Genomic DNA, 15,500 nt, shown 5'->3' with positions numbered 1-15,500 from the left:
TCAAAGCCTCAATAAACTGTTAAATAAAGACAGAGAGTCTGAGAGAACCAGAAGTGAGAGAAGCTGTCAGAGGGCGTCAGAGTGCATTTATGTTGAGTGAAGTCCTCAAAGTATTTTTGCCTCAGTTTTATTCTATTTTGTAAATATTTTGTTTAAAACCTTGAAATTGTCTATCAGTTATGAAAAAAATCTTATTTTATTTGAAGAAACATTGGAATCCCAACTTATTTTCCTTAGGACCACGTAGGCCATTCACTTTGCCTTGTAAGCTTTTACACACTATCAAAAAGGAGATAAGGGGCAGTTTCTTTTGAATGTATATCCCTGTTGGCAGCTATCATATGTGGGAAAATTAAGAGAATAAATATTAGTTGGCACTTATTATGTATTTATTTTTAAAGAAAATGTAGCATTTGGGTGCTGTGTGGTTTCCGGGATGTATGGCCGTGTTCTAGCAGCATTCTCTCCTGACGTTTCGTCTGCATCTGTGGCTGGCATCTTCCAGCCACAGACGCAGGCGAAACGTCAGGAGAGAATGCTGCTAGAACACGGCCATACAGCCCGGAAACCACACAGCACCCAAGTGATTCCGGCCGTGAAAGCCTTCGACAATACAAAATGTAGCATTGCTTTTTGTGGCCCCGGGTGGAAGGGTCACCACAATAACCCATCTACTGTATATGCAATTCAAAATTACATATTTGGAGCAGCAGTGGCGTAGTGGTTAAGAGCAGGTGTACTCTAATCTGGAGGAACTGGGTTTGATTCCCTGCTCTGCCACCTGAGCTGTGGAGGCTTATCTGGGGAATTCAGATTAGCCTGAGCATTCCAACACATCCTAGCTGGGTGACCTTGGGCTAGTCACAGTTCTTCTGAGCTCTCTGAGCCACACCTACTTCACAGGGGGTTTGTTGTGAGGGGGAAGGGAAAGGAGTTTGTAAGCCCCTTTGAGTCTCCTATAGAAGAGAAAGTGGGGATAAAAATCCAACCCTTCTTCTAAATTAAATGGTAAAATGTGTATATTCTAATGAATAAATATCATTATTTTTATTAAACAAAACACCTATTATTCCATTGCTTTCTTGCCTTAAAGGTACATAGCATTTTAAGTTACATGAATCAAAGATGCAAAATAACGTTTTCTATTGCTTACTTATAACTTTATCACCTTGACTGATGAGCTTCACTGGTAGAGTGATGGGGGAGTGCATCCCTTTTGGTTTTTCTGAGCTTCTTGGTGACTTTCTATATGGGGCTGCATTTGGAAACTCCAATTGAACCCAAATGCAGCAGTCAGGCTACTGTGAGGGTTTGGTTCAGGGATCATACCACCCCTGTGCTGAAAGATTTGCACTGATGCCCATCTGTTTCCAGTTAAAATTCAAAGTGTGGGTTCTTACTTATAAGGCCCTAAATGGTTTAAGGTTAGGATACAGGAAGAATTGTCTCCTCGCATACTAAGCAGCCCACCTATTAAGATCTACCTCTCAAGATCTGCTCTGTTCCCTTACTTTTGGAGGGTGGTGACTAGAGATAGAGCATTTTCTGTGATGGCACCTTACCTTCGGAACATTCTCTCCTTTGCAGTTTACCTGGTGCCTACTCTGCTTTATTTTAGGCACCAGACCAAAAGACCTCTTTTTATCCAGGATTTTCATTAAGGGTTTTAACATCTTTCTAATGATCTAAAACCACAAATGGTGAAAGACCATCTGGGGCTAATCAAATACATGTATTCTTATGGAGAAAGACGAGCAATATCTATGCAAGTAGGTTTGTACCATCAGGTTTGTACTGTCTTGAAGAAACTGCAGTGGCTTGAGACAGTTTCTGTTGCTTATTTTTTTATCTTTTCAGACATACACTATAAATCACTGTAAGTGTAGTAAACAAATTCTTCAGATAAGTAAGGTAGACATGTTTTTTATGTGAGCCTCTTTCAAAACTGAGACATCCTTAGTCTACTCAAAGTGTTCTAGGATTCTATGCATCAGTTTTCATCTTGAGCTTGTCATATTTACTGGTATTTATAATAGCATCACCCTACTTTCTTTTCCTGTTTGAAGCCCCAAAGCATCACATAATACATGTGAAACATTTTGTGAGAATGAATGTCAAGCAGCTGTTAACTTCTCTCAGATGCATTCAACATACATCTGAATTGTCTGTTCACTTTTTTGTGGTTTTGACACATTTGAAGATGTTGGGGTCACTTTCTGCTTGAAACATGCATCATTCAAGAGGCAACATCTACTATTTTAGCTTTAGTTATGACTTGGATTCAGAGGAGGCCATGCATGACCAGAGGATATTCAGAATTATCTTTCTGTTATTTTAATCACTTGTTTTGCTTACAAGCCAGTTGCTTGACTTAAAGGACCTTTGGAAGTGTTGGCAACCTACAGAACTTTTCCCAGTAAATATTTGCTGCCACTAATTCCTAAAAAATGCACTCACTTTCCACATTTTTCAGAAATCTGTTCACTCTTCTGGCATGTTTATGCAATATGGAAAATTACAATAAGGAGAAAAAGATTTGGTAGGATTTGTATGTATATTTGTTATGATGGGATCCTGTGTTAGTCATAATCATGATTTCTTACTAGCTTAGTTATTTGTTCCCTTTTGTTGAACTTCTGGTCTACTAAGAAGAAGAAGAGGAAGAGGAAGAAGAAGAGGAGGAGGAGGAGTTTGGATTTATATCCCCCCTTTCTCTCCTGTAGGAGACTCAAAGGGGCTTACAATCTCCTTGCCCTTCGCCCCTCACAACAAACACCCTGTGAGGTAGATGGAGCTGAGAGAGCTCCGAGAAGCTGTGACTAGCCCAAGGTCACCCAGCTGGTATGTGTGAATTCCCCAGATAAGCCTCCACACCTCAGGCGGCAGAGCTGGGAATCAAACCCGGTTCCTCCAGATTAGATACACAAGCTCTTAACCTCCTACGCCACTGCTGCTCCTTAGAACTAAATTGTTTTTGCTCCTATATAGAGTAGATGTTTTATGATGTTCTACATTGCATAATGTGTTTATCTTTGTCTTCTTTCTCTCATTCTTTTTTTTTAGGGATCCAAGATTTTCCAGAAAATATAAAGTGCTGTAAGTGTTTAACAATAATTGAAGCGAGTGTCAATCCTATTTCCAAGTAAGCATCCATAAATGGAATTTATCTTCTGTATGTTCTTCTTCCATACATGCAATGCTTTGCATGTGAAAATATGTATTAGACAGTGAAAATTCATCATATGACTAGTCATACACATATGACTAGAATTATTTATTTATAGAAATGTTTTGCAAGGATTATGAGAAACATGGAGACCTAAAGACCCAGAAAGGAATAAACAATTGACAATACACATATAAAATGTTATAGTTGTTATAGGAGTTACATGGGATGAAACTGTGAAGAATACACCGTGAGGGAAATGGCAGGACTATGAATTAGAGAATGTGACGAGAAAAAAATGTGACTAAGTGTTGTCCAGTTGCTGTAATATTAGCTTGAATCTTGGAGACTGGGGTTAAAATACCACTTCAGATTCACACTATTTTGGGTAGTTAGCATAGGTCAGCCTCCATATCCCATTTATAGAAAGGGAATAATTAGCAGTCTCGTTAGCTTTTGTAAGGGAAAATGCACTACAGATTGGAAATAACTTTTCAGATTAAATTATGAGGAAGAATTATGAAGAGAAACTTGTATTTGGAAACAATGTGGATTATGAGATGGGAGACAATAGAATACATGTTGGATGTGGTTGAAAAAGATGCTATATGTGCTGGGAAGCATTGGTCCAATACTTTATTTGGGAATCACTTCACTAGAAACAAAAATATTTGTCATACCAAAAACACTGCAAAATTTTATACCTTATGTAGAGGCAGAGTTTTATTTTATTTTATATCCCATCCTCCCCAGCCTAAACTGGGCTGGAAAACATAATTTAAATCATACAAAAGTCAGATCATTATAATAAATAGAACAATAGAACATAAATAGAACATAAACAGAACAACAACGCCTAACATTAAGCTTGAAACTCCAGGTGATGATTTAAACCAAATCATATTTCCCATACCAATCCAACTTTACCTAGTCCTAAAAGTTTTATTTGGGTAATGGAGGAAAAGTATATGTGTTGGGGCCAACTAATTCTACATAGCTCCTATTGGCTTCAGATGTATGCTCTGAGGAACAACATGGTTTTGCATGCTCTTTGGAATTGAATAATGTCCCACAGAGTTCTGATTTCTGCAGGTAAAGCATTCCAGCAAGTGGACCGTAAAGGCTCTTGCTCTGGTGGAAGCTAGCCATATATTCTTGCAGCTGGGGATCATCAGCGGCTCATTCTCAGAGGACCAGCGAGACCCCTAAGGGCAAAATGGGGAGATGTGGTCTGTAGATATGATGGTCCCAGACCACTCAGTGCCTTAAAGGTTAACACCAAAACCTTGAAAACAATCCGGAATTCAACCGGTAACCAGTGCAGACTGTAGAGGACAAGTCTTATATGGTCTCTCACCAGAGTTCTGGTGAGTACTCTAGCTGCTGCATTCTGGACCAACTGCAGTTTCTGGAGAAGCCTCAAGGGTAGGCCAGTGTAGAGTGAGTTACAGTTGTCTAGCTTGGAGGTGACTGTCACATGGATCACTGTGGCTAGGTTGGCACAGGACAAACAGAGGACCAACTGCTTAGCCTGGTCAAGATATAAAAAAAGTCAATTTGGCTGTGTGTGCGACCTTGGCCTCCATAGATAGGGAGAATCATACCCAAGCCTCAATAGATAGGGAGGATCACACTCCAGGATCACACCCAGGTTTCTGACAGAACAAGCCTGGGTGTTAAAGCTTCACAACCCAAAACAGGGAGCTGGAACCCTAACTCTGGTGCACCCTGTCCTAGCCACAGGATCTCCGTCTTTGCTGAATTTAGTTTAGCCTGCTCTGATGTAACCATCCTGCCACAGCCTCAAAACACTGAGCCAAAACATCCAGGGCGGAGGCTGGCTGGCCTTCCATCAACAGAAGAAGCTGGGTGTCATCAGCATATTTATGCCAACCCAGGCCAAAGCACTAGGGGTTGCATATAAATGTTAAATAATATTGGGGAAAGGATTGCCCCCGTGCCACCCCACACACAAGAGGGTGTCATTGAGACATTCCCTCCCAATGCTACCCACTATCTCTGCTTTTGGAGGAATGAGGTCAGCCACTTTAGGGCAGTTAGTATGGCAACCAGGAATAATCAGAGATATCTTGTAATTCCTTGAAGTAGTAATGATTGCTTAAAATTGGGCAATATATTGATTTGATTATGGGGCTGAAACTTTTGATGCCTCCAAGACTTGTGCCATAAGAACAGGGTGAAAGAAACCCTATAAATGAATCTCTCAGCATCCTTAGGTAACAATTACCTGTGCTGTCCTGAATACCTGGGGGGATTGAAGACTGAAGGCACCACATTGTTCTCCTGGAGGCGATCTCGGGCATCTTGGATTGGGTGATTTCCAACCTATACTCAGGGAGGCAGGACTAAATGATGTCACTTCCTGTAGAGGCTGGAATCCATCTTAGATCCCCAGTATTACTTCCTGCCTAGCAGGGAGCGCAGTGCTTGTGAGAGGGCTCCAAGCTACTTGTATTTCTCTACCTTATTTCTACCTTATTTCTACCTTATTTCTCTCAGCTTACTTCTATTCTCACGTGTGTTCTGTGTGTCTGTTTCTGTCGGCTCCTGTCCTCTTGTGAATCAGCCTGTCAGTTTGTGAATCAGCCTGTCAGTTTTTTCCAACTGTCAGTTTTTCCCACCTTAACGGGCCGCCTTAAAATGGCCGCCCATGGAATCTACACTCGCTCCTTCTCACCCCCGCCTGAGTCTTTTGGCAAGACCGCGGCAGAGGGCACTCGGGCAGCAACCCGAAGGGGGCATCAGAAGAGCAACAGTCAGGAGTCCTTGGCTGAGGCTCCGTCCACTTCTTCTTCTGCCGGGATCGGCGGGCGGCGGCGGCCGCAGGAGATGAAGCAGGCCGGAAAGAACAAAGCCCCTGCCGCCAAGAAATTGCAGCCTAGAGCCCTCCCGGGCTATGCCAAGGCGCAGGAGCACCAGCGTCCCAGTCCGGGCCGCGGAAGGTGTAGCTCACACTCCCACGCACACTCCCAATTTTTAAGTGTTAGCCACGCCAGCGCGTGGCGCTGGGGAGCGTCGCGGGACCCAGGAGCGAGCGGATGATCAAACGGCCTCCCGGCAGTCTCCTCATAGATCTTCGCGACTCAGGCAAGATCAGAGGGGCCCGGTGGGGGAGGGAAGTCCCCAGCGCGAACCTGCTCCAACCCTTTCAGACCCTGCATCCTAGGCTAGCATGCCTGCTCCCAAGCTAATGAGTATGTTCAGGGCTGCAATGAGGGAAGAGATCTCCCTCCATGACAAGAAAAAAGAAAGTAGACGCAGAGGGAGACGCAGGTCCCGTTCTAGGAGGGGTGGTAGACGCAGACGTTCATCTAGCTCTTCTTCCAATTCCCCCACCATCCCACAGCCCTCCACCTCCACTTATAGAGATCTCCTTAATGAATATGGGGAGGAGGAATTCAGTGAGGTGGAAGTGGGACATTCCTCAGAGCATTTCTCTGAAGGGGAGGAGGACATCGCTGAGCCAAAAGAAAAACTTATCAGATTTTTTTAGAAAGGAGGATTTAGCCTTGATTATGTCAAAAACTATTTCCACTTTAGAACTCCAGGATTCAGCAGACGCTGAGGACCCTGAGGGTCTCCCATCCTCCAAGAGAACAGTTAAAGGTGTCCCTAAAGGGGCCACAAAAATTTTCCCCCAGACGGAGGATGTCCCAGAAGCTTTTCCACTACCCGAGTACTTTGAAAAGAATTTTAAAAAGCAATGGGTGAATCTGGAGGCTAGTAAGAGTTGCCCGTCACATCTCAAGAGTCTATATATACTGCCCGAACACATACATAACATCATTAAAACTCCCTAATTGATGCACCTGTGGTTGCCCTCCAATCTGGTGGATTAGTCACCAAGGACGGGGAGGGTTCCCTAAGGGATGCCGCAGACCGCAGGGCCAACGTTTTCCTGAAAAGGATTCATGACAGACTTGCCCTTACCATTAGGGCTCTAGCCCCTTCTTCAACCATGGCCCGAGCCTCCATCCTTTGGCTTCGGAGGCTTCTTACAATGATCCCTCCCGAAGCGCAAGGCCTCAGAGAGGGTTTAGAGAGAGTACTCACAGCAGTTTCGTACTGGGCAGATTCCACCTTTGATTCTCTCCTGTTAGTCTCCCGCGCATTAGCCTTGGGAGTAGTGGTTCGGAGACAGGCCTGGTTGAGAGCCTGGACTGCAGACTTCCACTCAAAACAGGTGGTGTCTACTTACGATTATCATGGTTCCAGGCTCTTTGGCAAAGATTTAGACGCTGTGTTGGTGGAGACTAAGGGAAACAAGAAATCTATGCCTAGGTACGTTAGGCCAGACCAGGGCTCCTCCACCTACAAACCTTACACTTCATTTCGCACTCAGCGCACACTTGCACGAACTCCCAGAGATGGCAGAAAGTGGTTTTCTCAACAACCTCAACAGCAACACTACTCCTTTCGTAGAAGAGGATTCTCTGGCAGCTCCTTTCGTCCCAACTACTCTAGACAAACCAATAGAGGTGGCAAACCTTTCCAACCTGAGCGACTGCCCAGGTCTTGACTACACTCACGTTCCAGTAGGTGGTCGTCTGCAATTTTTTCAACACCGGTGGGTGGGCGACCATATCGACCGCTGGACAAAGGAGGTCGTCACACACGGCTATCTCCTAGAATTTTCAACCTTTCCAAGATCCAAATTCCGGACCTACCCCCCCCAATGCAATCCAGACAAACTAAAGAGAACACAGCAAGCCATTCTCCATCTACTGAGTATTCAGGCGATCGAACCCGTACCCATCTCAGAGCGTTCTTGCGGTGTTTACTCACATTTCTTTACAGTACCCAAAAAGAACGGCGACTGGCGTGCCATCCTGAACTTGCGGTACGTGAACAGATTCATGCGCCTACGCCATTTCAAGATGGAAACCTTGAGATCCATAGTGGAGGCTCTTCGCCCAGGCGATTACTTAACATCTCTCGACCTGACCGAAGCATATCTTCACGTCCCCATCAACCCACTCCACAGACGTTTCCTCAGGTTCACGTCACAGTCAGAACACTACCAGTACAAGGCTCTCCCCTTCGGGCTGGCCACAGCCCCGAGAGTGTTCTCAAAGCTCCTTCTGGCACCTATCATGGCTCTTCGGGAACAAGGTCTTCATATCCACCCATACTTGGGCTGACATCCTGATTCGGTCCGGTCCAGAACACAAGCCCTTCGAGACCTGGATGTCGTCCTGACTGCCCTTCGTGACTGTGGGTTTATGGTCAACTTGCAAAAGAGTTCCCTGATTCCAGCCACCCGAGATGGAACATCTCAGGCGACCATAGACACAGTACACAATCGTCTCTTCATTCCGTGGAGCCAAAATTCTCAAGATCCAGAGGTTGGTAGCGGTCTTCCTCCCAGCCAGGAGAGCTTCCCTTCTTCAGCTAGCCAGACTGATGGGTCTCTTCATCTCTGTTATCGATATGTTGCAGTGGGGGAGGTTCAACAGTTTCTCCAGCCTCACCAATACCGGATCATGAGGAAGGAAGACAGGTCACTCCAGATCACAGATCAGTTACGCTACAGTCTTCGCTGGTGGTCTCATCAGAAAAACCTTTCCAAAGGGAAAGTCTTCATCTACCCTCATCGAATGCAGTTGTTCACAGACGCGAGTCTTCGCGGATGGGGGGCATCCTTGGAGGACAATATAGCACAAGGTCTCTGGACGATGACCCAAACACGTCTGCCCATCAACTTCTTAGAGTTGCGAGCTATTCTCTTGGCGCTTCAGGCCTTCCAGCCTCAGATCCAGGGCTGTCATCTTTTGGTCCGAACCGACAACATCGCGGCAAAGGCCCATCTAAACAATCAGGGCGGGTCCAGATCCCCTCGCCTTCATCTATAGGCAGTAGAGATACTGACATGGGCCGAGAAACATCTCCTATCGCTGTCGGCAGAGCACATACAGGGGAATCTCAACGTTCAGGCGGACTGGCTAAGCCGTCAATCGGTGACGGAAGCAGAGTGGAAGCTCCATCCGACGATCTTCCAACTGATCACTCAAACCCTCGGTTGTCCCACCGTCGATCTCTTTGCCTCCGCTCAAAATGCACTACTTCCTCGATTTTTCACCAGATACTTTCATTCCCGAGCACTAGCAGTAGATGCACTGACGGCTCCGTGGCCGAGGGAGCTCTCTATGCCTATCCACCTACCCCAGTCATCCCGAAGCTCATAAGGAAGGTCTGGTCAGAGAAAGCCGACGTAATTCTAGTAGCACCATGGTGGCCCAGGCGACCATGGTTCTCCTCAATCCTTCAATTGGCAACTTCCGCACCCCTGAGGCTGCCTACGCCTGTGGACATGCTCTCTCAGGGACCCGTGGTCCATCCCAACCCCAAGTGGTTTTGTCTGACCGCTTGGCGCTTGAGCGGGAGGCCCTAACCAAAAAAGGTTATTCCGGCCAGGTCATCAATACAATCATCGCGTCCCGCAGACCATCAACCTCTCGAATCTATAACTCTTCGTGGAGGACCTTCCTCTCCTGGGCTCAAGAGGCCCGGATCGACCCACTGAGACCTTCTGTCCCTCAGGTTTTACAGTTTCTCCAGGTCGGATTCGAGAAGGGCCTTAGAAGTGCTACTCTTCGCAGACAGCTGGCAGCGCTCATGACTGTTTGGCCCAAGGTTCATGGACTACCACTGTCCAGGCACCCAGATATACTTAGATTCCTCAAAGGGGTCTCACAAAAACAACCTCCGATAGTCCATCGGTTCCCTTCATGGAGACTTAACATCGTGCTCTCAGCTCTCACCAAACCGCCCTTCGAGCCCATCCGTTCCGTGCATCTGAAATGGGTTCGCATGAAACTTCTCTTTCTGATTGCCATCACTACAGCCAGAAGAATTTCAGAGTTGCAGGCCCTATCCGTCAACTCCCAGCTCTGCATCTTTCACAAGGACAGAGTAGTCATGAGGCTGGATCCCACCTTTGTTCCAAAAGTTGCTTCCAGGTTCCACATGAAGCAGGAGGTGATCATCCCCACCTTTTGTCCAAGTCCTTCACATCCCAAAGAAATCCTTTGGCACACCTTAGATGTCCGTAGAGGCTCAAGACATTTATCATCAGAACAGAGAATATCAGGCACGGACTGAATCCCTATTCATAAACGTTACCATGCCTAATCTGGGAGCTCAGATGTCCAAGGCTGCACTCAGTTACACTCTCAGAATGTGCATTACCGAGGCATATAAAGCATCTCACATACCTGTGCCTAGCGGCATCACAGCTCATTCCACTCGGAGTGCCGCAACTAACGCGGCATTCAGACGACAGGTTCCTCTGGAGGATGTGTGTAGGGCGGCCACCTGGTCCTCTTCATCCTCCTTTATCAGACATTACAGGTTGCGTTCCATGGCGGCTAACGAAACTGCTTTTGGAACTAGAGTGCTCGAACATATATTTGGAGACTAACATTCCCACCCATTTCGGGACACTGCTCTGGGAGGTCCCAATCCAAGATGCCCGAGATCGCCTCCAGGAGAACGGTACATTGGTACTTACCCTGAAGGGACCTTCTCCTGGTAGGCGATGAGGGCATCTTGGCCCTCCCTGTGCGCACTTTCTATGCAGTCTCCAAAATTAATCATTCCTTCATTTATTATTATGCTCTATGGATCGGGGTAGTTAGTTATAAAATACTTGGAGTTCCTCACGTTTTGATGTTTGTTTTCAATGTTATTCTTCGTTATTATGTTGTTCTTGTTACTTCCTGTTCTACTTCTTAAGATAATAGAGTTTTTTCTCTCACTGCTGAGTCAACGGAATACTGGGGATCTAAGATGGATTCCAGCCTCTACAGGAAGTGACATCATTTAGTCCTGCCTCCCTGAGTATAGGTTGGAAATCACCCAATCCAAGATGCCCTCATCGCCTACCAGGAGAAGGTCCCTTCAGGGTAAGTACCAATGTACCGTTTTAGTTGTGTCCCTGTGTGACAGAGAAACTGCAGATGATGGTTCTGGAAGAGTAGCATTACTGTGGGGTGCCAAATAATTCAGTTGTCTTCCATATTATTTTTCATATGCATATGTAGAATTTGGTCAGTGACTCGGGCGAGAGGTGTCAACAGTGCACCCAGTTCTACAATCGCTTTTCCCAATATTCATGTGAAGTAATGATTTCCCTTTAGTATCTGAAATTTGTGACAGGCTGACTTTGACATTCTCAGTCCATGTAAGATGTCAATGCTGATTGTGAGAACACTTGTGGTTAGTAGGACTTCCTTCTGTAGATTTTCCCTGAAGTACAGTTCCTTGATACCTGTATAGTAGCTGTTATACAGACTGTCTTTTTTCTGCTTCAGTTAATAAACTTGCTAGACCCTGTTCTGGAAAAGAGGGGGTAATGCATTTGTTACCTGAAATGATGGGAGTTTCTCCCTTTTAGAGTGGGGAATCAGTGAGAGCAGACTCTTGCCTTAGCAAAAGGTCGGGCAAGCTCAGGTTTTTTGTTTCCTTTGTATACCAAGATCAGCTTTTACAAGAAATTCCACAGAAGAGCCAATAAAGTTTAACAGTTTTATTTAGGGGTAATAAGGGTACACAAGCACATAATAATCAAAGCAACAGAACACACACACAGTCTAGGATATAAGCAATTTTGAGGAGATAAGTTTGGAATAGTGGAGTAATTGCAGGAATTCTTAGACAAGATACTGAACCAGATGGCTTTGGGTCAATGAAGCAGAATCCAATGACTTGCCCGTGGCTCCAAGGAAGCAGGGTAGAAAGCAGGTGGCATACAGCAGCAAGTGAACCATTTTCTGCCTCAGAAGAACTGGATGGAACAGAGTGGCCAGACCAGTGGTCCAGACACACTGAACACTAAGTGTTGGGTGAGGGCCTATTTTATAGGGGCAATCAGGCCCCCTAGCCATACTAAGAGAACTTAATCTCCCAGGAGCAGCAGTGGTGTAGGAGGTTAAGAGCTCGTGTATCTAATCTGGAGGAACCGGGTTTGATTCCCAGCTCTGCCACCTGAGCTGTGGAGGTTTATCTGGGGAATTCAGATTAGCCTGTACACTCCCACACACGCCAGCTGGGTGACCTTGGGCTAGTCACAGCTTCTCAGAGCTCTCTCAGCCCCACCCACCTCACGGGGTGTTTGTTGTGAGGGGGGAAGGGCAAGGAGATTGTAAGCCCCTTTGAGTCTCCTGCAGGAGAGAAAGGGGGGATATAAATCCAAACTCTTCTTCTTCTTCAGAACAAAGAGAAGTCCTGCCTTTCAAGAGACAGACATCAACCTTAATGGTTGGGTTGTTAATCTAAAGGGTTAACTTGATGATCCAAGCTTGGGTGTGCCTGAAAGACACATCATCAAGTCTTTTGTCTCTGCAGGGGTGTATAGTCCAGAGCTGGAGATGGGAACGCTTTCCAGGGGTATTGTATTCTCTTAATCCCTTCAGGAAGGGTGCCAAGGCTGATTTGGAGAGGACAAATCACAGCTCGCTTGCATGTTATATGGAGGAAGGCAGGATGAGGCACATAGATCACCCATTTTCTACAATATTTCTCACACAGTCAGTATCCTAGTATTGGTGGGCAGTCGATGAAAACAGGTTTTTCTCTAAGGTCACAGTAATAGGAGCAATCTCTGCTTAACTGTTTCAGAACTGGTTTGGCATTTAAAAGATCTGTCCCAGCTCACAGAGTTGATGCAGAAATCCTGATGTACTTTATCTTATTGCCTTATTGTTTTAAACTACTTGTGAAAATTTCACCTATTTTTTGTTAATGTCCTAAAATGTTGATTACTGTCCAGGATTTGGGTGAAAAATATCACTAAACAAAATGGAACAATATTAATTGTTCAATAAATGGTTCACCCATGTTGAGCATGACTTTGCATAGGTGCTGCAAAGCAGCCTAGTCAGCCAGATGCTAACTGTTGCATATACTGAATTTCATTTTTTCATTCTGAGCTGGAAAACAGCATCTTGGAGAACTGGCACTATTCTTGATACAGTCAAGTTTGGAAAATAGTATTTTGTATCAGATCATTAGAAGATTTGCTACGTACAATATCATTACTTAGGGATTATTTAACCATTCTCTGTGCATCTGTGCAAATATAGGCAAATGATGAATTGTGGAATGTGGGTCAAATGTGATACCCCCAGAATGTTGTTTACATTATGGTGTTTGTCTCTTTATGATCCATTTGAAAATCAATTGTATTGAAACTCAGCAGAGAGCCCTAAGAATTAGTCCTTGGAATTTCACTATTCAAGAGATGGATGACTTCTGTGCTGGCTTGGAGGACCTGGCAATTTTGACAATTTAGAAATGTAATTAATTAATTTCCCTTTAAAAACAGCTAACTGTGCAACATCTCCAAGTGCTTTCAGAGGTCTAATTCATGATGCAACCATTAAGCAGGATTTTTAAGGGTGGCACTGGAACTCGATCTGCTTTTTGGTAAAAGTTAGGTACCAGCAGTAAAACTGACATCATGTTGCTTTAAGAATATCATGATGCTAAAACATCTCAAAGAAATTAGGATGCAATTCATTTAGTACAAAGGCTGTGCTAAGGTACTTCAATTGTGCAGCAGATTTACCAGACTAATGTGGCCCTTGTCCAGTAGAATATACTGTTATGTTACTTATACCACCAATTGATAGGCTTTAACATGCACTAAATATTTTTCTCACATATAAGCAGTCCTATAGAGGTTTATCTCAATTGTGGAATATTAATTTATCCAGTTAGATGTGCTGTTTTTGTTTTCTTTAACATTTTTGTAATTGGTTAATGTATCAGAGGAATATTCTAGAGTAGACAGCTCATGATGCCGAATGCAAAGGAGGCCAATCTAGAATGCGAAAACTGTATGATTAATTTGTCAAATGTCATCAGGTGTTCAAGGCTATGGATTTCAGACTGCAAATGATTTCCTTCTGTGCATATTCTCTCTCTCTCTCTCTCTCTCTCTCTCTCTCTCTCTCTCTCACACACACACACACACACACACACACACACACACACACACACACACACACACACACAGAACTCTGGTTTTATTCCAGAGTATGGAATGTTGGATGGAGGTTATTTTTTTTAAAGTAGAATAATTATTGTCTGGTATAATTTCAGAATAGAAATACATCACTGAAGAGCTTTATAGAGAAGTGAAAAGATGATGTAACCTTAATATGTCATGTGCATAAATCTTCTCCAACAGCAGTGTAGTATTTCTTAGGATTCAATAACAGACAAAATGTTAGCTTTGACAAATGGCTCAATATATTTTCTTCATTCAGTGTGTCGCAATGAGGGTGTGAATGGGGGTACTGCTCTACTGGGATGTGTTTTATTGTTTCTATAGTAACATAAGTATAAAAGCTAAATCTTTAACTTGTTTTCAGGCTCCCAGATGGTTTTACACAGCTTTTAAACTTGACCCAGCTCTACCTAAATGATGCCTTTCTGGAATTTCTTCCAGCTAATTTTGGAAGGTAAGCATTAATTGTCAGTTCCACATTATCAGAAGCATTTGGATCTGGGGTCTAAAAGATAGTTTACAAATCTGAATCTTAAAAATGTACTTAACTATGGTTCTTGCTTTTCTTTCTGAATTAGAAGTGGGATTTAAGTGTAGTTTCTTGGGGTTAAAGGCCTTGTGGCCTGGGAAGAAGAGGTCCTACAGCAGAGTGAGGTACTAATGAAGTGGGGAATTGATAAAGCTGAAAGTGGAATAGCTCTGACCCAGATTATAACAGAGCTAAACTGATCACACCAACAGACTATACAGCAAATTGTCAAGGGCTAATGTCTTAATAATATTAGTGTAAATTTGACAATAAAGTGATGTTATACCTCATTGGCCAGTGGTTGTATACCAAATTGTAAGGGCTTATTTCTTTTTGCAGTTGAGAAAAAGATATAGTTTTTCAGTTATAAAAAAGATACAATTGAGAATGAATAGGCACATAAAAAAGACCAGAACAGAGTAGATAACTTAGAAAATGGATACAAAAATTAATCATATTAGCACAGCTGGCGCATCAAGGGCCGCCTAGATTATAATTGCTCGCAGCAAGCTGGGAAGAGGTTTTTGACTCCATCTCAAGGGTTCCTCAAATAACTTGCAAGACATCCTGGGAACCAATTTCAAGAATCCCTTGTTGTCCCATATTCTTCAGTTGTACCCTGAAAGGTAGTTTCTTCACTCCTCCCTAGTTCCTGCCTTCCTCCCTGTCATGTCCTTCTCTGTCCACCCCATTATGTCCATGACCATTATCTTTGATGTCTGCTGCAATATCTGCAATATTTATGAGTTCCCTTCCCCTCCCCTCTCATTTCC

General features: G+C 44.1%; 1 protein-coding gene across 9 annotated transcripts in view; it reads left to right on the top strand.

The window, feature by feature from the left end:
• Positions 1–15,500, top strand: part of LRRC7 (leucine rich repeat containing 7) — a 268,314-nt gene that overhangs the window by 101,566 nt on the left and 151,248 nt on the right. For all 9 annotated transcript variants that reach the window (XR_007244582.1, XM_048497223.1, XM_048497228.1 and 6 more), the window contains 2 exons: positions 3,064–3,142; positions 14,563–14,652. Coding sequence is in view for 8 of the 9 variants with exons in the window: in XM_048497223.1 (XP_048353180.1) it covers positions 3,064–3,142; positions 14,563–14,652 (169 nt within the window). In the remaining variant the exon portion in view is untranslated. The remainder of the gene's footprint in view (positions 1–3,063; positions 3,143–14,562; positions 14,653–15,500) is intronic.

This window comes from Sphaerodactylus townsendi, linkage group LG05 (assembly GCF_021028975.2).
Source record: "Sphaerodactylus townsendi isolate TG3544 linkage group LG05, MPM_Stown_v2.3, whole genome shotgun sequence".
In the NCBI taxonomy this organism is placed as follows: domain Eukaryota; kingdom Metazoa; phylum Chordata; class Lepidosauria; order Squamata; family Sphaerodactylidae; genus Sphaerodactylus; species Sphaerodactylus townsendi.
This window is presented reverse-complemented; position numbering and strand designations above follow the sequence as displayed.